Source organism: Microcaecilia unicolor, chromosome 2 (assembly GCF_901765095.1).
Source record: "Microcaecilia unicolor chromosome 2, aMicUni1.1, whole genome shotgun sequence".
Lineage (NCBI taxonomy): Eukaryota > Metazoa > Chordata > Amphibia > Gymnophiona > Siphonopidae > Microcaecilia > Microcaecilia unicolor.
In genome coordinates, this window is record NC_044032.1 from 210017859 (window position 1) to 210042063 (window position 24205).

At 40.0% G+C, this 24205-nt stretch overlaps 1 protein-coding gene across 1 annotated transcript in view; it reads right to left on the minus strand.

Annotated features, from left to right (window-relative positions):
• Positions 1-24205, minus strand: part of TUT7 (terminal uridylyl transferase 7) — a 242055-nt gene that overhangs the window by 19054 nt on the left and 198796 nt on the right. Inside the window, 1 exon segment of the mRNA XM_030193686.1 lies at positions 10291-10406. Coding sequence (XP_030049546.1) covers positions 10291-10406 — 116 coding nt within the window.

A 24205-nucleotide genomic window follows, 5' to 3' on the forward strand; every position in this document is an offset into this window, starting at 1 on the left:
GAAAACATTGGCCCCAAAATCATCTCCAGTGAACTAACCCTCATAATTCATAGGGGTATCAAGATACCTTCTCAGACAAGTAAATCTTAAGGACTGATCTAAATCTCTGCAATCATGGCTCTGAACAGATGCTGGCAAAGTGTTCCATAACAACAGAATGCGGAAGAAAAAGGCAGATTGTCTTGAGCTGAGTCTTGCCTGGCTTACTGGTAGCAAGCAGAGCAGGCTATTTAATTCAAACAGTTTATTAAAGTTTTACAAGGTATAAAAGAAACAAGTACATAAGTATTGCCACACTGGGACAGATCAAAGGTCCATCAAGCCCAGTATCCTGTTTCCAACAATGGCCAAGCCAGGTCACAAATACCTGGCAAGATCCCAGAAAAGCTCAATACATTTTATGATGCTTATCCCAGAAATAAGCAGTGGATTTTCCCAAGTAAATTTAATAATGGTCTATGGACTTTTCCTTTAGGAAGCCATCCAGACCCTTTTTAAACCCCGCTAAGCTAACCGCCTTTACTACATTCTCTGGCAACAAATTCCAGAGTTTAATTACACATTGAGTGAAAAAAGATTTTCTCCAATTCGTATTAAATTTACCACTTTGTAGCTTCATCGCATGCCCCCTAGTATTTTTGGAAAGAGTAAACAATTCACGTCTACCCGTTCAACTCCACTCATTATTTTACAGACCTCTATCATATCTCCGCTCAGTCGTCTCTTCTCCAAGCTGAAGAGCCCTAGATGCTTCAGCCTTTCCTCATAGGGAAGTCGTCCCATCCCCTTTATCATTTTCGTCACCCTTCTCTGTACTTTTTCTAATTCCACTATATCCACAAATAAAAATCCAACAGCATGGGATTGTACAATACCAATAGAAATCATAAAGTACTTAAATAGTCTGCAATCGGCTGCTAAGTCATTTTCATTTTACCATATGCTTGAAGCTCATAGCACTTAAAAAGGAATACATAATTCCATCAGAATATTAGATTTTAAAGACACCATCTTTTTCCAGTTAGATAGGATCATTTGAAGGCCAATAGAGAGAAGAATATCAATATGTTTTGCTGTACAATTAATATGGGCAAAACGATGGTGTGTCAACTGTAAAAATGAAATGGCACCCACAATTCTTCAAGTTACCTCCCAAATTTCAGACCAGAAATACTGAATTGTTGGGCAATCATAACATATGGGGTAAGTCCCACTTGTACACTAACAGTGCCAACAAGCATAAGAGAAACTAAGCCCTGCGCTCCACTTCCTCCATGGCATCCAGATCAACTTGTGTGAGAAGAAAAACAGAGATTGGGTCATCCCTATTGCTTAACAGCGGTCTATTAACAGAGCACCAATAAAGAAATTAGTATGGATCAGCATATCTGCGTTAAACTCATTTTTTCCACACATGATATAAACCAGACACTGCAGTATAATTGTTATCTTGCAAAATACAATAAAAAGTGAACAAACCACGCCATGCCAGCTTGCTCACACAAACCATCTAATAAAATTGAGCTCTTTTGAATGTGGTGTATTAAATGGAGCCACAAAGAAAACAAGAAGGAACCTCTATAAAGAAGCAAAATGCACTTTTAATTGTATGGTGTTATTAATATATATTTTTTACTTAGAATTGTAAGTTATTTAAATGTTTTACATATGTTTTTATGCAGTCTTGTGACCCCTGAAGCAGGCGTCCAGTCTGTCGAAACACGGACCCGTGTTGGGTCTTACTTTAGTGCCTTAATAAAGACTTGTCTTCTGCTTCTCCCTTCTTGAGAGTCATGTGTATTAATTGGGTCCACTTAAATCTATCAATCTCCAAAGAGGGGAGTCTCTGAACAACTTCAGAAAAGGTCATTAGATGGCCAAGAAGTAACTGCCCAACTGACCAAATCTGAGACTGCTGCCATGTCTTCAAAGAGATTGTTTTATTCCCTACCTTCAATTTTGAATTATTCCATAAAGAGATGGAGACCTTCAACCAAAGGGAAATAGGTGCTACAGCAGTTCTGGCAGCTTTTAACAGGGTGTGGGACTGAAGTACTAGTGGAAGATGCATAGTGCCCAACATAGAAACAGAGAAGGACAGTAATAGAGAACACTCTGCTCCGAGCAATGAAGGCTCCATTAATGGGTCTTCCCTCAACTGCAACCAGAAAGCCTCATACCTCGCCAATGAAGCCAGTTGAAAGTGGTAAAAATCTGGGACCTTAACTTAGAGGTTCTTAACTTACAGGTTGCTTTTGAGGTCTTGCAGACCATCTGCATATTTCTCCCAGCATTCTCCGGGGTAACTCCTAAGCCCACCCTGATGCACTCAGGACATCTGCTCCAGGTGCCCAGTGCTCCCATCAGCTGCCTACCACACTAACCACTAGGCCACTTGGGGCTTCTACTCTAAACATTTTATCTCTACAGGTTTTTAGTTTTCCTTTCTATTTCCAATGACTCCAGTACAATTTCTCTTCTTGATACTGACTTTTCCCATTCTCCATCTGAAACCACTCTATACCTAAGGGCCACATTGTCCACCTTCTGCTTTCAACACCTCACCATCCTTTTTGTCTTTTTCCTTCTTCTCAGCTCTGAAGCTTCAACATTTTCTTCATTTCATTCAGAAATCTCCATTCTGTCTGAGTACATCTCATCTTTGTCACTCGTCATGCCTCTCCAACTCTTTTCCATATTCTCTTGCTCCTTCTCATGCTCTCTTCTAGGGATATCAATCCCAATCCTGGTCCTCCAAATCAGCTCTCCCCCTACTCATGCAGGTTACATCACAATGTCTTCAATTTTATTTCTATTCCTCTCCTTTCCCCTTCTTCTCTGCTTTTCTCATGTGCCCTGTAGAATGCCCTGTGTCTCCTACATCCAGACCTCTTTATCTTTTGTACTCTCCCATCTGCTTGCACAAACTGAGACTTGGCTTTGCCCTGAAGGCCCAGCTTCAACTGCTGCCCTGTGTAACTGAGGTTACCTTTTCTCCCATACATCTCGCCAGGTTGGCCGTGGGGGTGGCATTGGGCTGCTACTCTCACTCTCTTGTAGATTTCAACCTCTTCTTCCACCTCAGTCTCACTGCTTTTCTTCCTTTGAAGTTTGAACCATCTGTCTAGTCACTCCTCTACCTCCAAGTAGCAGTAATTTATCGACCTCCTGATAAGTCCCTTTCTTCTTTTCTTACTAACTCATTCCTGACTATCGTTCTTTCTCTAACCTTCATCTCCTTCCCTCATTCTTGGGAATTTTAACATTTATGCTAATGATCCCTCTGACTCCTATGCGTCTCTGTTTCTCGCTTTAGCATCTTCTTTCAATCTTCAGCTGTGTTCCACTACCCTCACTCACCAGAATGGAAACTATCTTGATCTTTTCTTCTCCAACTGCTCACTATCCAATTTCTGCAGCGGCCTAGTGGTTAGGGTGGTGGACTTTGGTCCTGGGAAACTGAGGAACTGAGTTTGATTCCCACTTCAGACACAGGCAGCTCCTTGTGACTCTGGGCAAGTCACTTAACCCTCCATTGCCCCACATAAGCCGGATTGAGCCTGCCATGAGTGGGAAAGCGCGGGGTACAAATGTAACAAAAATAAAAATCTGATAACTTTTAGACTTAATTACCCTCCCTCCCCAGTCCCGTACAATCTCTACCAATACATTTATTCCACTGTAATCACTATTCTGTTATCGCAATTTATATTAATATCAACACTTTAATTCAAAACAATTTCAATGCTTAGTACAATATATTTTTCCTTACTCTCATTCGTACCCACACTAACTCACAAGCGACGTATATTGACCGTACAATTCTCTACAATGTTAGTGAAGCTGTTACTCAGCTTCCTTTTTTAGTATATTCAAAGTCATTTATAACTAATTAATTCCAGTCCTCATGGATGTCTTCTTATCTTTTCCACCCAGTTCCTGAACTCTAATTGAGCCCGGTCATTTGAGTCTTCTCCTACTAGTGCTTCATTAACTCTTCTGTTTGTTAACTCTGTTTAGTTATAAAGTCTCTTGTATATTACTCATTCTATTATTTCTCTGTACCGTCAATTCCACCGCTTGTCTTCAAACACAACCTTAGTATTGTGTGCTTTCTATAGCTGCATCTTTCAATATTTTCAATCTCTGTTTCCCAAAGTCCTCTATATGCCTGTTTCGTTTTTATTTTTGCCTCCCTTCGGAGGTATGGGTAGTATCCTCTGTCACTCCTTACACAATTGTGTTTCGCCGTGTAGCGTCGTCAGGGGTAGTAACTGTAACAACAATTAAGTAAGGCATTCAGTTGTATTCCTTTTTACAACATCCAACTTCAATCCCTTGTTATTAACCTTGCTTACCTTATATATCAAGTTTTTCTTTATCTTACAGGCTTGCCTTGGGTGGATTTCTCTTATGGAATCAGGAGACAAAATGGCGCTGAGACCTTCTACAGCGTCTTACCTTATCGCCACCTAGAGTTCTATTTAAATGTTTCAGCGGAAATGCGTCATCCAATAAGTCCCGCCCATTCTACTTCTTTGTTTAATCCCTTTTGAGTCACCGTACTCCATTCAAATATTAATCTTTGTTCTAACTTCATCATCTTACGTAATGAATCTCCTTTCTGATTGTTGGCAAACTCCGCCAAGACCACAAATTTTAAATCCTGCATGGAATGATTTGTTTTGACCCAATGGACCACCAGTGGTGCTTCAATTCTATTCAATTTAATGTTGCTCAAATGCTGTGCCAATTGGTGCTTTATCTTTTTAATTGTCTGATCTATATATATATTAGGTTGCAAGGACACCTTATAGCATCCTGGTTGGTCAGTTCCTGCGTATAAGAAGAATATGTTCGAGTACGCAGGAATACATGAATCAAACTCGACACCTGAAACAGAGGTTTCAACAGCGAGGATATTCCAATAGAATTATCCATAGAGCTCATAAAAGAGCCTTGAATGTTCATCGACCCTGGTTATTAAGCAAAAAAGAGAAAAAAAACAGAACCTAGACCCACGTTATGTTCTACCTTATGTTCCAGATTCGGACAAGGTGCGACGAATTATTAACAGACACTGGCCCATATTACAGATACATGCAGGGTTAGAGAGTCATCCCACATTTGCATTTAGAAGGGGGCAAATCGTGGGGGAAAAATGGGTTCACATGAAAAATCAACAATCAGAATTTCCGGGACATTCAAGCTGCAGTGGGTGTAGATATTGCCCACACGTGATAGAGACAGCATGGATACAGATACCAAATCAAAATAAACCTCGTCGGTTTTATTTGAAAACCCGAACGGATTGCAATTCTAGCGCAGTAATACATGCTATAAGGTGTCTCTGCAACCTAAAATATATAGGTCAGACAATTAAAAAGATAAAACACCGATTGGCACAGCATTTGAGCAACATTAAATTGAAAATAACTGAAGCACCACTGGTGGTCCATTGGGTCAAAAGAAATCATTCCATGCAGGATTTAAAATTTGTGGTCTTGGCGGAGTTTGCCAACAATCAGAAAGGAGATACATTACGCAAGATGATGACGTTAGAACAAATATTAATATTTGAATGGAGAATGGTGGCTCCAAAGGGATTAAACAAAGAAGTAGAATGGATGGGACTTATTGTATGATGCATTTCCACTGAAACATTTAAATAGAAATCTAGGTAGCGATAAGGTAAGACGCTGTAGAAGGTCTCAGCGCCATTTTATCTCCTGATCCCAGAAGAGAAATCCTCCCGAGGCAAGCCTGTAAGATAAAGAAAAACATGATATATAAGGTAAGCAAGATTAATAATAAGGGTTTGAAGTTGGGTGTTGTAAAGAAGAAATACAACTGAATGCCTTACTTAATTGTTGTTACAGTCACTACCCCTGACGACGCTACACGGCGAAACACAATTGTGTAGGGAGTGACAGAGGATACTACCCATACCTCCGAAGGGAGGCAAAAATAAAAACAAAACAGGCATGTAGAGGACTTTGGGAAACAGTGATTGAAAATATTGAAAGATGCAGCTATAGAAAGCACACATACTAAGGTTGTGTTTCAAGACAAGTGGTGGAATTGACGGTACACAAATAACAGAATGAGTAATATACAAGAGACTTTATAACTAAACAGAGTTAACAAACACAAGAGTTAATGAAGCACTAGTAGGAGAAAACTTGAATGACCGGGCTCAATTAGAGTCCAGGAACTGGGTAGAAAAGATAAGAAGACATTCATGAGGACTGGAATTAATTAGTTATAAATGACTTTGAATATACTCAAAAAGGAAGTTGAGTAACAGCTTCACTAACAATGTTGAGAATTGTACGGTCAGTATATGTCGCTTGTGAATTAGTGTGGGTATGAATGAGAGTAAGGAAAAATATATTGTACTAAGCATTGAAATTTTCAATTAAAGTGTTGATATTAATAAAAATTGAGATAACAGTATAGTGATTACAGTGGAATTAATGTAATAGGTGTAATCAGAGTGAAATTTAGATAACTCAGGGTAAGGTTAGTACCAATATATTTAGGAATCTTCGGGCTATTGACCCTTGCACTCTCTCCACCAGTGTTTCATCTCTCTTCTCAACTACTATGTTATCCAAGTCTGTCAATGAGGCTGTCTCTTCTTATAATACTATTCTCTCCTCTGCTCTGGATGTTCTCGCTCCTCCCATTCCCCATTCTGTAAGGTGTACCAAACCCCAGGATCCGCTACCTACCGATCTGCTGAACACCTTTGGCTAAAATCCTATGCCCATGCTGACTTCATTTATTTCAAATTCCTGCTGATCTCCTTCCAGTCTGTTCTTTCACTTGCCAAACAAGACTACTACATCAATTTGACAAACTCTCGACTCAAACCCTCAATGTTTCACACTGAACTCTCTACTCAAAGTGCCTTCACCTCCAACCCCCCTTCACTTTCTCCCCAGATTATGACTGAGAACTTCCATGACAAAGTTCACAAGATTCTCAACCAAGTCACTTCCACCTCTCCTTCTCCCAAGTTCATACTGTCAACCCTCCTTAAAGCCCTGCCTCCTTTTCTTAAATCACTGAAGAGGAAGCTGCACATTTTCTTGCCTCTGTTCTTCTGATCCTATTCCCATCCATATACTGAGCACTGCCATCCCTTCTAGCTGTCATATCCTCAATCTTTCACTTTCCACTGCAGCTGTCCCTAATCCCTTCAAACATACCATAGTTACATCACTCCTCAAAGCCTTCATTGGACCCTACCTGCCCCTCCAACTATCACCCCCCATCTCCCTCATTCCTTTCATATGCAAGCTACTTGAATGTGCTGTTCATTGCCATTGTCTTGACTTTCTTCAATCTCAAACTACTACTACTACTTACCATTTCTAAAGCGCTACCAGGGTTACGCAGCGCTGTACAATTTAACAAAGAAGGACGGTCCCTGCTCAAAGGAGCTTACAATCTAAAGGACAAAAAGTGCAGTCAATCAAATTGGGACAGTCTAGATTTCCTGAATGGAGGTGTAATGGTTAGGTGCCGAAAGCGACATTGAAGAGGTGGGCTTTGAGCAAGGATTTGAAGATGGGCAGGGAGGGGGCTTGGCGTATGGGCTCCGGGAGATTATTCCAAGCATAGGGTAAGGCGAGGCAGAAAGGGCGGAGCCTGGAGTTGGCTTTCACCCTCTACGTTCAACTGAAATAGCCCTTGCTAAAGTCTTCAATGACCTGTTCCTGGCCAGATCCAAAGGTCTCTATTCTATCCTCATTCTTCTCGATCTAACTGCTACTTCTGACATTATTGATCAACACCTACTCCTTGATATGCTGTCCTCATTGATTTTGGGACTCTGTTCTTTGTTTTATTCTTATCTCTCCCATTGCACTTTTAGTGTAGATCCTCCTCCAAGTCTATCCACTATCACTTGGTGTACTTCAGGGATCTGTTTTGGGACCTCTTCTTTCTCCATCTGTACTTATTTCCTTGGTGCTCTGATCCCCCCCCAAGGTTTTCAGCATCATCTTTATACTGACTTCCAGCTCTACCTCGCCACACCAGAAATTTCAGCAGGAATCCAGGTCCAAATCTCAGCCTGCCTGTCTGACACTGCTGCCTGGATGTTTCACCGCCATCTGAAACTAAACAAAGTAAGCTCACCTTTTTGAGGCTCCTTTTATTTCCTAACTCCTATTCACTTGTTCAGTATTCATGTCTGTTTTATCATTCTCATCATAATTAATTCCCTAATCTCTTATTTGTCTTGTCTGTCTGTCTTGATTAGATTGTAAGCTCTGTCAAGCAAAGACTGTCTCTTATGTGTTTAGTGTACAGCGCTGCATATGTCTAGTAGTGCTATAGAGATGATTAGTAGTAGTAGCGAGTCAGTTATTCCAGAGAAAAGAGAGTATTTTACAATTTAGCTGGGCAGATGCCAATTTGGGAGAGATCAGGAAACATGGAAAGAATACACAGGACTCAAGAGCAAGAGATATTTAATAGACTCAAGCCGGCCCTACCAGAAATACAGCAGTTTATCCACAGTTCACCTTTTTTCATATTAATCTCCATGATAGAGCAGGCTATTCTTAGTAGAATGGATTGACTGCATTGGGGAGTATCGGATGTGCAGGAAGAAAGTCAGGGTTATCAAAATAGTGGACTTTGTAAGCCAAGATCAGAATCTTATATTGAACCCAAAAAGAAATGTGGAACCAATGATTCTGAACCAATAATGGAGTTATATGGTGGAACTTGAAAGCACAGCATAGAATCCTAATGCTATTATTTTGAAGGGACTATAAATGTTAAAAATCCAGTTCACTAATCCCTCCAGAAATGCAATTACAATAATCCAGTCTAAGACATGATACAGTGAATAAAGATCTAGAGTTGTGAGATATGACTGAAGTGAGCATCTTAAGGCCAAAAATAAGGATTTGACCACTGCTGAGACCTGTGCAGCAAACATCAATTGATGATCAAGAATCACCCTAAGATACTTAATAAATCATCCAGAGATATTGGTGAACCAGCTAATTGAAGTGCCAAGGATGGGCGGGGCATGATGAACTTCCTGTAAGCCATATGTTACTACTACTACTACTTAGCATTTCTATAGCGCTGCCAGGGTTACGCAGCGCTGTACAAGTTTAAACATGGGGAAGGATGGTCCCTGCTCAAGAGAGCTATAGAGCTACCAATTTAGCAGGTTTAAGAATGAGATGGTTGTTATGAAGTCAGTTTGAGACCATGTTAAGGTAATAATTCATAGACTGCAAGTCTGGTGATACAAAATTAGATGACTTAGCTTTGGCACAGGGAAAGAGGGCTATAAGCTGCCAATCAACATTAGCCACCATAGTTGCCACACTGGAAAATTTCTGAATTGTGAACACAAATTTTAAATTGCTACATTTACAATTATATTAGATTTGTGGATAGAAGTTAGAACTGTAGACGGTGACACCTCTGCAAGTCACTATGGTTTAATGACTTTCAATGCTGATATTTAATATTTCAATGTAAGATATATGTGTTATTAAAACTGTGAAAGGGAGAAAATGAGATTTGCTACTCCTGTATTCAGAAGTTCTGGTGGCAAATTAGCTAATTCACTAAAAGAGCAAAATACATGTTTTTGCTATACATGCCAATCGGGGAAAAAGAGAGAAGCCAAAATGCATAATAAAAAACAACAGAAAAAAAGCACTAAGAGCATTCAGAACTGGGACAGTGAGTGAATCTTTTATTTTAAGACCCAACACGGGCCGTGTTTTGGCATCAATGCCTGCATCAGGGGTCGAAAATAATACAAACAGATACAAAAACACAGATTTAAACAAAATCAACAGCTGTAAATCAATATATGTATCTGAATTGTGCATGACCATACTGACAAAATTTCTCTTTATTTTATAAACACTGATACAGCCTCTGCTGGATGAACACAAGGGCTGTGTTAGTAGACAGGTTAGTAGACCTTCCCTTTGTAACTATGGAAGAACAATGATGACTCACTATTATCAGAAGGAATTAAATGGAGTTAAAAGACATGTACTGAATATTTTGTTTTTAAATTAAGACTAATATAAATGAAGACTTAGCGCTAACCACAGATGGCTGCAATTTTGGAAAGTGGATCAATCCTCCTTTTAGTTCACTTTTTTATGTGGGACTGAGTGTGGGAACTGCTTCTAGTATTACTGCAGGCTTGAATTTTTGGCATGTGATAAATTTAAAGGTAGAGTCCTATTGTTGTAGTATTACAGTTTAGAACACAAGCAACTTAAAATTTCTTACTTTCTCCGCATTGGACATTCTTTCATGAAGTGCCCGATTTTGCCGCAAATTCTGCAACATCGGTCATTGGGTGCTAGTTCTCCTTCTGTTAAAACATCTGGATCAAAAAAGTATTCCTAGAAAGTAATTGTAAGGCACCAGAAAATTATTAATCTATTAAAACTGTTACATTTCCTAAAACTTCACATACTTATGCTTTTGAGATTTCATGTCTATTGAATTCCATCTTCTGAAACAATTTAACCACAACTGAAAAGACTATTAGAATTGCAAAAAACCAAACAAAAAAAACCCCAAACAAACCAAAAAACTTGTGTTAAACCAGATACTATATTTTACTTAATCAGTTTGCTAGTATTTCACTTCTGGGTCAAACTGGAAAACAAAACCCTACACATTCAAGAACAATTTGAAATGTAACTTAGATCATAAAATTAAAACAACAACAAAAAAGATCTCTTTTCCTGTACTGCAGGAATTGCTTCATTTTTAAGATTTGTAAATGGGATTGCATATAAAGTCTATATGGCCACTTGTCTTATGTTAGAGTTATGGCTTCAGCAGCACAGAGCAGCTCAACTTATAACATTACAGAATCCTCCGGAGGCGCCATTTAAAAGAGAACATCCTACCAATCAAACAAACCCAGCCATAATAAAAGCTACATCCTATGAACTAATAAGTTAGATAAGCTGGCAAACATTTCTTACCAAGAAAAAAGGACTGAGGTATTCAAGCTGTACAGATCATCAATTTAATAATCTACCACAAGAAAAGACAGCAATAAAAGAAAGAGGCAAAAACAATTAGTTTGTACAATAATAATCAAAAACATATTGTACAATAGCTGCTAGAGGCTCAAATCTGTAGAACAGTTCAAGAAAATATTGTTCATGAAAAAAAACAAATCCAACCACATGTATCTGTGCAGTAACACTAAATACTGGGCCTGTTTCTCTAAGACAAACACTGTTATCTAATTTATTTACTTGCTTTGATGAGCAATCCCAGAGGTTCAGATGGTAAGTGCTGTGAACTACTATGCAGAAAGACCCAAGGTTGATTCCTAAGTTTGGACCTGTGTGCCACATGTTAGCCTGGGCTGAGGAGGTAGAATAATCCCACATGGGACAAGGTCACTCCCTGGGAGTGATGCCTAGATATTCGGTGTCAGGACCCACGGCTGTAAGGTTCTATTTGTTTTTATGTTTTTTTTTTTTTGGGGGGGGGGGGGGGGGAAGAAAAGGAAATAACAAAAGGGATAAATGAAGTAAGGTTCCATGGTGCCAGATCCCAGAGTAGTTCCAACTAGGTTGCAAAGAAAAGAAATAGGAAAATTGCAGGGTTAAAAAAAAAAACCCTGCCCCATGTTTCCATTTTATTACAGCTTTTCTTGATATGGAATTTAAAAACATAGTTTTCTACACCCATTATAGTGAATACGAAGTGAATCTATAGTATCATGTTACAAATATACATGAACCACTGAACATTATTTCTCCACCAGCTAGTCAGGCTGTCTTTTTTTCTCTCCAAAGTGCTTTTTTAAAAAACTATTTTTTTTGCTTCTCCTTACCAAACAGTTTCAGTTCTTGTTTTAATCTTGGCACACATATGCAGTATATATTCATTACGATCTTAAAGGCACACTGTTTTCTTTTTTGCCTCTTACCCTGATATGGTTCATTACCCTGATATGGGCCCCATTAGCTACAATCCCTCATTAAAACATTTCAATTAAATCAATCATGCATTTGGATTTCATTCTGCATTAAAAAAAAAGATTTACTACTACTGAATCTTGTGCCTTATGGAGAGGGACTTTTCTTCTTTTCAACCAACATATATTCATACATTTGAGTTTATATAAATTAATTGCTTGTTCTCTTGTACATCCGTCCTCTAAGAAAGTAAAGCAGTAAGCACAGGTAATGTTTACTGGCTTATATGTCCTCCTGTTCCTCCAACATAATCATGACTACCTGGAAATTTAATCCCTGATTTTACAGAGCTCCCATCAAAACATACCTAATCTGGTCAGTGCAGTGACAGTCCTGAGCAGAGGGTCATGCATTAGGACTCCCAGAATCCTGCAAACATAGGTCCTAAAAGCCACTAGCAGCTAACGAAAACAGAATGCAGATGAGCAAATTAGTATTATAATGAGATGCACTATTGTTTTCCGATCCCCTTACCATGGAAAACCTAACGGGAGGGTCTGCACATCTCGTTGGGGCTGCTGTGAGGGAATTGGAAGGAAAAAGAGAAAAGAGAAACCCTGCAAGTAGGGTGAGAGAAGGCAATTAACAGGGAAGTGAATGGAGCGAGGACAGGAGGATGAAGCGAGACAGCCCATCACTTTTCCTTTCCCTCGGGTGGTCCTGCAGCCGGCTAGAGCTTTGCGCATCGCTGGCAGGGGGAGAACGGCGGAAGCCATGAGAGAGGAGAGTGCGCCGGTCCTGTGCGGGCTGCACGAGGCTTAGTTTGGTCTGCTCTCTACAGTGAAGCGATCCGCTCGGCACTTATGTTTGAGTTGCCTGTTTCCTTCTTGACATCTCTCTCTGCGATCAGCTCACTTTCTCTCAGCACGTGGGATTCCCGGGAAGTTGCAGCTGGAGGCGAGGACCGGATCTCATGACCAAGCTCCAGCCCCGGGGTGTCTTGGAGTGTGGACGGGAAGGGCAGGGGTAATACAAGGGGTGGTGATAGCTGGTCTAGATCCAAGGCGAAGACTTTTATTCTTTGCTTTCCATCTCTCCCGGCGCTGGCAGGCAGCTAAGCCCTTTTGCAGCGGGATCAGACGTGCTGCTAACACCCCTTGTTATTTTTTGAGTGAAGGACGTCCTTAACATGCACAGAGCAGCCAGCATAACGCTTGGCTGCTCTGCCAATGCTCAGCTGGCTGACTGGCTTGGAAGGAAATCGCATGCAAATGAGCTAGCAGCGAGCAGCTTTTTTGCATGCGATTTCCTTGATGCATGCCCCTTTCTTACCGATTCACTAAGGAATTGGTAAGGGAAGGGCTTTAACGTTTTTGTTAGTGCCCCTAGATGTCTCAACTGTGTGATGACCATAACAACCCCATTCCCTCAGAGGATGTATGAGTGCCACCTCTACAACATTCTTAGTCCTGACTGAACCAGGGATCTTATACACAGCAGTGTACAGCACTGACACTCAGCAACTGGCCTAATTTGCTGGATCTTATTTCTGCTTAATTACCCTAATACAGTCTCTGACCAGATGAAATATACCAGGCATAACCGATTGGATTTGTTGTTTCATGAACTGTTTTGCTGATATAAGCCACAAGCAGCTATTGCACAACATAGCCATTTGATTACTGTTGTATCAGATAGTTCTTTTTACAGTTCTGACTGGTGGAGGACATCCCATATTTTCCTACAAATGTCTGTTACTCATCATGGAGTCTGAGGTGTGAATGTGTGTCTCCTAATGTTTGTCATGCTGGTGTGTTAACACCTGCTAGATTTTTCTTTCGTTTGCCTGTGTAATTGATTCAATTGTAAATGCCCCACTCATGTCTGCCTCTCTATTGTGTCTACATGCAATCATCATGATGGCATTTCTTTTTGGTGCTTAGGGCACAGCCCTTTGTGCATGAAATAGAAAGAGAGATGCTGACTTGGTATTTCCTGCATGGTGTCTGCCAATGAACTCCTTTTTATGTTTGCAGCATTTTTTTTCAAAGGAGTCCAGGGTGAACACCAGTCAGTCAGGTTTTAAGGATATCCATAATAAATATGCATATGATAAATTTACATCTACTGCATATAACATTTCCTAAATAATTAATTACAGATATTAAAACATGACTAGCTGGTGCTCCATCAGGACAGCACGAAGAACCACTGGTTTATTCACTCTGGAGGTCACTGCAAAAGCCTTGAGTAACAATTACATGTGTAAAATGACATTATTTTTAATTGCTGGGGGTTGCAGGTATTCAGAGAGGGTGTGCTCTGGGCATTGTTTAAGCAGTCCAAAAAAATTATATGTGTATTCCAGATCTTTATAGAAATATTATTAAAAATGTCACCATTAGTTTTTCCACTTCCTCTGAGGTACGCATAAGAGACAGCAGATTGCTTGTTTTGGCTGGGGCTTTAGAACAGTGATTGAGGGGATAACTATGCTTAGCTCTCTGGTATTTAGAATGACATTTAAAATATATATGTTAGCCTTTAGGAGCTTGGCTCCTTAATTGGCTGCTCTCATAAGTGTAATTTTCTGGAATATGACTTATCCACCAGATTCTATATAATGCAACTTGAATTGCACACACAAATCAGGTTGTATTTTGATTAGCGTGCGCAACTTAATTATCTTAAGCAAATCAGCGCCGATAATTACCACTTAAGCAATTATGGACTAATTGGCATTAATTAGAATTTATGCGTAGAACTGTCTAAGCATATTTCGTAAAGTAATGCATGTAAATTTGAAGGCACATATTTGAAAAAGGGGCATGGCCATGGGCGTTTCTAAAAACTATGCACATTGTTACAGAATATACACAGGCTGCACCTAACTTAGGTGTAGTCATTTACATCAAATTTTATTTGGCGTAAATGCCCACGACTAAATTTAGTCATGTGGATGGGCACTATATATATTCTATAAACCGCGCCTAACTTTAGGTGTATCTTTTTTCGGGCGCTGATTTTTAAGGCACCATATATAAAATCTAGTTCTATATATGTAAGTGCTGGTACTTGGATATGTAAGTAGAGAATCTCCTTACAGATAAGTCGTCCACGTTTGATGGAAGAAGTATAGCAGCAGGGATATATTGCCATCTGCCTGGCAATGAACAGACAATAAAATGCTGACAGAAATTAGGGAACCTAGTAAATTTGGCAACATAATAATGGAAGATTTCAATCATCCCACTACTGACCGGGCAAATGTCATATTAGGAACTGCTAGGGAAGTAAATTTTCTAGACCCAATAAATGATTGCATCATGGAGCAACTGATGCTCCAACAAGAGAGGAGCTAATTTATTTCTAGTCCTTAGTGGAATGCAGGATTTGGTGTAAGAGGTAACGGTTGTGGAGCCACTTGACAATAATTGTGACAAAACCCAATTCTATTTATAAACTGGAGGGAGGGCACTAAAGGGGTCCTCTGCTAAGCCATGGTAGCGCTTTTAGCTCACAGTAGAAATCAGCTGGCAGTAAATGCTGAGACATCCATTATATTCCTATGGGTGTCTCGGCGTTTACTGCCAGCTGATTTCTACTGCAATCCAAAAATTCTACCATGGCTTAGTAGAAGACCCCCTAAGAAAAGTACACCACCAGCATTTAACTTTCAAAAAAGAAAGTATGATGAAACTACAAAAAATCTAAAAGGTGAACCTGCAAAAGTTAAAAGCTTACATCAGGTGTGGACACTATTTAAAAAAAAAAAAAAAAAAAAATCTTAAAAGTCCAGACAAGATGTATTCCAGGCATTAAAAAAGGCAGGTGGCCATATGACTGCTGGCATGGTTAAAGAAGAGAAGAAAAAGGCTATTATAATGAAAACATCTTTCAGAAAAAGGAAAGTGGATTCAAACGGCAAAAATACAAAAAAGGCATAAGCATTAGCAAATTAGATGGAAAGCATCAATAAAGCAGGCAAAAAGAATTTGAAAAGAAGCTTGCCCTTCAGACAAATTCAACAAAAACTATATCAAGTAGTTGAAGCGAGAAGCCTGTGAAGGAGTCAGTTAGATCATTAGATGTTCAAGAGCCAAAAGGGGCACAGAAGAGGACATTGAGATGAAGAGAAATGAGGACCAATGATTTAGAAACTGAGACCTTAACAACATTACTGATAAAATATACAAGGGTATAAATCTTTGAGGTACTTTCCTCCTATCTTAAGGAATTTCTTAGACCCCTCAGATCAGCTGAATTTGTTTGGTCAAGTGCAAAGTAATGCAGATATGGAAAATAATCCAAACTATAGTTATATGAAGCTAGGCTCCATATTATGAATCCTCACAGGAAAAGGATCTAGACGTTACCCATGGACAAATGCATGGCTGTATGTGCGGTGGCAGTCAAAAAAAAGCAAACAAGAAGTTAGGAATTCTTAGAAAAGGAATGGAAGATACTAAATGCCTTTTTTATCATTCCAAATTACAACTGTACTTAGAGTATAAAAAAAATTATATATAAGATTTAACAAATATTTCTTACAAGTACCACATTTGATAAAAAAGAAACCGATATGGTTCTCCAAGCAAGTGGCTGAGAAAATAAAGGCTAAAGAGTTGGCATTCCAGAAATACAAAAAAACTAATGAAAAGGGACACGAGGAGGAATACCGGATGAAACTGAAAGAAGCCAAGAGAGAGATACGTCTGGCGAAAGTGCAAACGGAAGAACAAATGGCTAGAAATGTAAGGAGGGGTGGCAAAATTTTCTTCAGGTATATTAGTGAAAGGAGAATGACTAAAAAGGGAATTGTGAGACTAAAAGATACTGCGAACCGCTATGTGGATAATGATGAAGAAAAAGCAAATTTGCTAAATAGATACTTCTGTTCTGTTTTCACAGAAGAAAATCCTGGAGAAGGACAGCGATGGACTGCAAAAAGTACAAATGAGATTGAAGTGGCTAGAGCACCGTTCACGGAAGAGAGTGTGTATGAACAACTTGAAAAGCTAAAGGTGGACAAAGCCATGGGACCGGATGGGATCCACCCTAGGATATTGAGGGAGCTCAGAGAGGTTCTGGCGGGTCCTCTTAAAGATTTGTTTAATAAATCCTTGGAGACGGGAGAGGTTCCGAGGGATTGGAGAACGGCGGATGTGGTCCCTCTTCACAAAAGTGGTGATAGGGAAGAAGCTGGAAACTACAGGCCGGTAAGCCTCACTTCGGTTATTGGAAAAGTAATGGAAGCGATGCTGAAGGAAAGGATAGTGAATTTCCTGGAAGCCAATAAGTTGCAAGACCCGAGACAACATGGATTTACCAAAGGGAAATCATGCCAAACAAACCTCATTGAGTTCTTTGATTGGGTGACAGGAGAATTGAATCAGGGACGAGCTATGGACGTAATCTACTTAGATTTCAGCAAAGCTTTTGACACGGTTCCCCACAGGAGGCTCTTAAATAAACTGGATGGGCTGAAGATAGGACCCGAAGTGGTGAACTGGATTAGGAACTGGTTGACGGACAGACGCCAGAGGGTGGTGGTGAATGGAATTCGCTCGGAGGAGTGAAAGGTAAGTAGTGGAGTGCCTCAAGGATCGGTGCTGGGGCCGATTCTGTTCAATATATTTGTGAGTGACATTGCCGAAGGTTTGGAAGGTAAAGTTTGCCTATTTGCGGATGATACTAAGATCTGTAACAGAGTGGACACCCCGGAGGGAGTGGAAAACATGAAAAAGGACCTACGGAAGCTAGAAGAATGGTCTAAGGTTTGGCAATTAAAATTCAATGCGAAGAAATGCAAAGTGATGCACTTAGGAAGTAGAAATCCACGGGAGACGTATGTGTTAGGCGGGGAGAGTCTGATAGGTACGGACGGAGAGAGGGATCTTGGGGTGATAGTATCTGAGGATTTGAAGGCGACGAAACAGTGTGACAAGGCGGTGGCCGTAGCTAGAAGGTTGTTAGGCTGTATAAAGAGAGGTGTGACCAGCAGAAGAAAGGGGGTGTTGATGCCCCTGTATAAGTCGTTGGTGAGGCCCCACCTGGAGTATTGTGTTCAGTTTTGGAGGCCGTATCTTGTTAAGGATGTAAAAAGAATTGAAGCGGTGCAAAGAAAAGCTACGAGAATGGTATGGGATTTGCGTTACAAGACGTATGAGGAGAGACTTGCTGAACTAAACATGTATACTCTGGAGGAAAGGAGAAACAGGGGTGATATGATACAGACGTTCAAATATTTGAAAGGTATTAATCCGCAAACGAACCTTTTCCGGAGATGGGAAGGTGGTAGAACGAGAGGACATGAAATGAGATTGAAGGGGGGCAGACTCAAGAAAAATGTCAGGAAGTATTTTTTCACGGAGAGAGCAGTGGATGCTTGGAATGCCCTCCCGCGGGAGGGGGTGGAAACGAAAACGGTAACGGAATTCAAACATGCGTGGGATAAGCATAAAGGAATCCTGTGCTGAAGGAATGGATCCTCAGGAGCTTAGTCAAGATCGGGAGGCGGGGCTGGTGGTTGGGAGGCGGGGCTAGGGCTGGGCAGACTTAATACGGTCTGTACCAGAGCCGGTGGTGGGAAGCGGGACTGGTGGTTGGGAGGCGGGGATAGTGCTGAACAGACTTGTACGGTCTGTGCCAGAGCCGGTGGTTGGGAGGCAGGGTTGGTGGTGGGGAGGTGAGGATAGTGCTGGGCAGACTTATACGGTCTGTGCCTGTGCCAGAGCCGGTGATTGGGAGGTGGGGCTGGTGGTTGGGAGGCGGGGATAGTGCGGGGCAGACTTATACGGTCTGTGCCCTGAAGAGCACAGGTACAAATCAAAGTAGGGTATACACAAAAAGCAGCAAATATGAGTTATCTTGTTGGGCAGACTGGATGGACTGTGAAGGTCTTTTTCTGCCGTCATCTACTATGTTACTATGATAAGCAATATGAGAATAATGCAAGGAATAATACAAATAAAAAGGAAAAAATTAAGAAATCAAATCTCAAGCAATTCTCATAAAACAAAATCTACAAAACAGGGATAGATAAATCAAAAAGGAGCAAATAGCAAAGGAAAAAATATATAACCAAAGTGTGTGTGTGTGGTTGTGGAGGGGGGGACCCACCTAGTACATTTTCCATGTGATTCAAAAACAGACAGCAATTAAGACACTGTGTCCACCTTTTACTAAGGCGCACTCATGTTTTTAGCACGCGCTAAAATTGTAGGCGCGCTAAACATTAGCGACGCCAATACATTTCTATGGGTGTGTCTAACGTTTAGCGTGCCTACAATTTTAGCGCGTGCTAAAAATGTGAGCATGCCTTAGTAAAAGAGGGCCTGTATCTCTGGTACTAGTAAGGTCAGTGGAAGACGATAGTTGGAATTTATTGGTAAGAAATAAAAATGTGAGCGATTTCTATACTTCACAATGCACTTCCAAGAAATTTTGAAAAGAAATTATGTACCTATCTGTTGAATTCTCAGCCTCATAATAAGGAACTGCCTCCTTCTTTTCTGAGTGGCCCTAACCATGTCAGGAAAAACCATTAGAACTGTACTGAATAGCATATTTTACTATTTGGCGAATACGAATAATGAAAAAACTCATTCTGCAGAATATGAATAATGGGCATTAAGCTTTAAGTAATAAATAATAAAAGAACAATGTGAAATCAGAGGATTTAAACTATATTCAGGTATACAAAAACATCAGCAGAAATGAATTATTTCTTGATTTTTTTTAAGTAATCTTGAACATTTTTTTTGCAGAATTTTGATCTCTGAAGGCAACACCTAAACAAATAAATAAATAAAATATCCATGTAAAAGTAAATATAAATCGGATTTAGGAAGCTATTGAAAGTTTGGCGTGTCCTTTCAAAAAAAAAAAAAAACTAAGGACACTGTTTACTAAGCCATCCTAGCATTTTTAGTGCACACTAACGCTAGTGACTTATCTCTAGTGTTCGCGCATCCTAATTTCTAGCACAGCTAAAACGCTATCGCACCTTAGTAAACAGGGCCCTAAATGTTTCAAATTCTCATGGGTCACACAAGTTCTTCTTTTAGAAAAAGTGGTCCAATCATTACTGAAGAGCCTTTCACTCGGTACATTCATTGGAGAAATGGCCAAAAAGCTTTAGCACATATGCTCAAGTTTGAGTAAGTGTGTTCATGTTGTTTCCACCACAGAATTGGATCAAGCAGAGCTCTGCAAGGTATTTGTTGATTTCAGTTTCAATCTCAGAAGTGGTTAACTTCTGCCATCACTGTTCACTTGAGAATAATGGAGACCTATGCAGTCTAGAAGTCAAACTCACCAGAACATTTTGGGGTTTTTTTTCCTGGGAGGTTCAGCAACTTTATTTTCAGTCAAATCCTGGTTGTCCTGCTTATCTGACACATGTGGTGATTTGGTAGAATGTTCATCAACAAGTTCATGAACAGATGAGAAAATATTCAATTTTGCTTCCATTTGGTTTTAGGTCATCAATTACTGTCTGTAATTTAAACCTTGTGCCAACGCAAGCAGAAACAAGAATCCAGAGCAATTGTCAATAGATTTATTCACCATTTCTTTAGGAGATGCAGAGGTCACTCTTGGAAAGTTAATATATTTGAAATTTCTATTTCTAGTTATATTTTCCAATGTTTCTATTTTTCTGTGAATATCAAAAATGATCTTTCATCAAAGTAGTTTCTAGGTGTTCCAAGTTTTAAATTCACTGTTGCCAGTCTTGATGTAGTTATTTCTTCTTCCTGAGAAGCCACAACATTCAATTGTTCTAAAAAATTTGGCTTGGGAGTCTTAAATGGACTAGAAATAACTTTACCTAAACTATAAATATCCAACCAAACGAACTCCAATGTTATTACACTGGTCTTTCTAAATACAACTCTAACTCAATTGCTGAAGAAATAAGAGGGTACAGCAGGAACAGGCTTACACAAATCCAGTTTATCAGATCTTGAGATTGAAACGGAACCTGTAGCTAACTCTACTCCCATGGCATCTAGGTCTTCCAAGGATGACAACGCAGTGCCACCCGTCTTTCCCAGAATAAGTTTGTTGCTGGCTCAGTGAAGTTAAACAGCTGTCTTCCTTCTTTGAGAGTGAATGGTTTCAATAAGATGGGAAAGGCCAGACCTCCTTCAACTGGTGAACATCCCAAAGGCTTACTTTCCTGTGCAGTGCATGGAGCAGTTCAATGAAACATACAAGTATCTCATCGAGCCACTCCAAGGAGATGCTTAAATAACACCCATAACCTGGTGTGCTCTGCTCTTCCTCTTGCCCATATTACAGAGGAAAAAGCAGAAAAGAACAGTGTTACAGAGCTCAATACTAGGTATTCACTATCTTGCTCTGTCCCTGCTCAATTTATTTCTCGATCCACCTACACCTTGAGTATTCAGTAAAGTTATGGTTGTTGCATCTCAAAAGATATAGTGGAACAAAATAAGGTACAGACAAGGGCAACCAAAATGGCAAAGGAGAAGGAACAGCTCAACTCTGTGGAAAGGCAAAGCAGATTGGAGCCATTTAGCTTGAAGTAGAGAAGGCTGCAGGGTGATATGTTAGGGACTTTTAAAATCATAAATGGAGTGGAATGGGTAAACGCAAATGGGTTGCATATTCTTTCAGAAAGTACAAAGACTAGGGGTAACTCCATAAAGTTACCAAACAGAATATTTAAAACAAAATGAAAGTATTTTTTCACTCAATGCTCAATAGACCTCTGAAATTCACTGCCAGAGATATGATAATAACAGTTAATGTAGCTGGGTTAAAAACAAGGTTTGAGTAAGTTCCTGGAGAAAAAAGTCCATAACCAGGTAGAGTTGGAGAAAGAAATTGCTTATCTCTGCGCATAAGGGTCATGGAATCTATCTACTTTTTGAGATCACAACTTGTACTTGTGACCTGATGCCACTGCTGGAAAAAAAAGATGGTCTTGATGTTCTTTTGGTCTAATGCAGCATGGCAATTCTTGTTTGTTGATATGCATCAGTTTTACAATACATTTGAACTACTGTTTTGGATTATGCCTAAGACCTTGAAGAGGTTCACTCTTACTCCAGTCAGGGAATCAAAACCTGTTTTTTTTTTTTTTAAAGGTGTGGAGGGGATTGAAACCTGGACTACTGAGCCCCCCCTGTACAACTAAGAGAGTCCTGGCTCTGTGTGTGTGTGTGGTAGGGGAAAACTATAAAATAATTTATATTAAGGGTACAGGGGGGCAAGTTGATTTAACACCTACTCAGTACTCTACATACCACTTTTATAGCTCTATGGATAAATGCAAGTAAGTACATTGCCCTAATGTGTAACAGTTTCAATTTCATCCAAGGCATTTAAATTGTTTGACTATTTCAACTTGAATTTCATTGTATGCAGCAGCCATGAGCTAAGGTATTATGATTACAATTAATGATCAATGAGTCCTCTATTGCAGTTTTCCCAAGTCTGGTCCTGGAGTACCCCTTGCCAGTCAGGTTTTCAGAATATCCACAATGAATATGCATCAAAGAGATCTGTATATAAATGGAGGTAGAGTATGCAAATCAAGTTCATGCATATTCATTGTGGATATCCTGAAAACCTGAGTGGCAAGGGGTACTCCAGGACTGGACTTGAGAAACACTGCTCTATTGCTCTGGAAATAGCACTTCTCACTGGGTCAACAAGCTTGACTGCATGTATCTTATGCATCCTCATAACTGAGCACACCAATACCCTAAATTCTCTATACTTACATGCCCAATTTTACGCTCAGGACTAATTTCTATATATGGCGCCAAAAAAAAAATTGATGCCGAAAAAAACTGCTCAGCGCTATTCTATTTCTATAAACTGCACTTAAAGTTATGGTGGTTTATAGAATAGTGCTAATGCCCGTGAACCGTGGCTACATTTAAGCATGACCATTTACACCGATGGAAATGTGGTGCAAATGCTCGAGTCTAAATTAGGTGCGGATCTTACATTATTTTGTAATTACAGATATAACCAAAAGGAACATTTTAATTAATTCTAATTAGTGCTAATTACTTGGAAGGACTATATTGAATGGAGAGTGCAGGGTGAGCGAGTGTGTGATATAGTGGAGGTACAGAGTACCCCTGTGAACTCGGAATGGAATGAGCTGAGCTGGTGATGGAGTTTGCCGAGACCCGGGTTACATATAGTAGACATATCATTAGATACTCAAAAATAGTGCATGGAAACCAAAAAAGCATCCAAGTTATCAGATACTAAGGGACACATTTTCAAAAGAAAAAAAGTCTCAAAAATGGCATAAAGTGGCATTTGGACGTTTTTCTCTGAAAAACATAAAAATCACAATTTTCAAAACTCAGATTTGAGACGTTTTTCTCTACACTGCTTGCAAATCACAAGAGGGCATGTTGGGGGCGGGATTTGGGTGTTCCCAAAACATTTTTCTGCCATAATGGAACAAAGCAAAAACGACCAGGGCTAAAGTTTAAACATTTTGACCTAGACTACATGACCGCTAGAGGGATTAAGGCATGGACCCCCTTACTCCTCCCAGTGGTCATTAACCCCCCTCCCCAAAGATGTGACAGAAACAGTACATATCAGCCTCTATTAGAACAACAAGCAGGTTCTGGAGTAGCCTGGTGGTTCGTATAGTGAACTACAGAGAAGGGGCCCAGGCCACATCCCACTGTAACTGGTACACTTGTGGTGGAACGTGTGAGCCCTCCAAAAACCTACTATACCCAAATATAGGTGACACCTGCAGCCATAAGGGCTATTACAGAGGTGTATAGTTAGGTACAGTAGGTTTTTGGTGGGTTCTGGAGGGCTCCCCATACAATATAAGGGGGTAACTGTGAGATGTGTACCTAGGACCTTTTATGTGAAGTCCACAGCAGTGCCCCATTGCTTTGTTGGGATGTCTGTGTGGCCAGTCTGCTAAGAAAGCTGGCCCTCCCATACATCTCAATGGCTTGTTTGTGTGCATTTTTTCCCTTGGACTTTTTTTTTTCCGAAAATGGTCCTAAAAGATAGAAGCACTGAGCACAAAAACATCTAGCAAATGGCAATTTTCAAAACATGTTTGCTACTGGATTTTTGGACACTTTTCCCAAAATGTCCAAAATTGAATTTAGATGTCAAATCGAAAATGCCCCTCTAAGTGTATTATATGAGAATACTGGTTTTCCTACTGCAAATCTCACACCTGTGCAATAGAAAGTAATTCATAGCTAGCATTTCTAAAATACTGT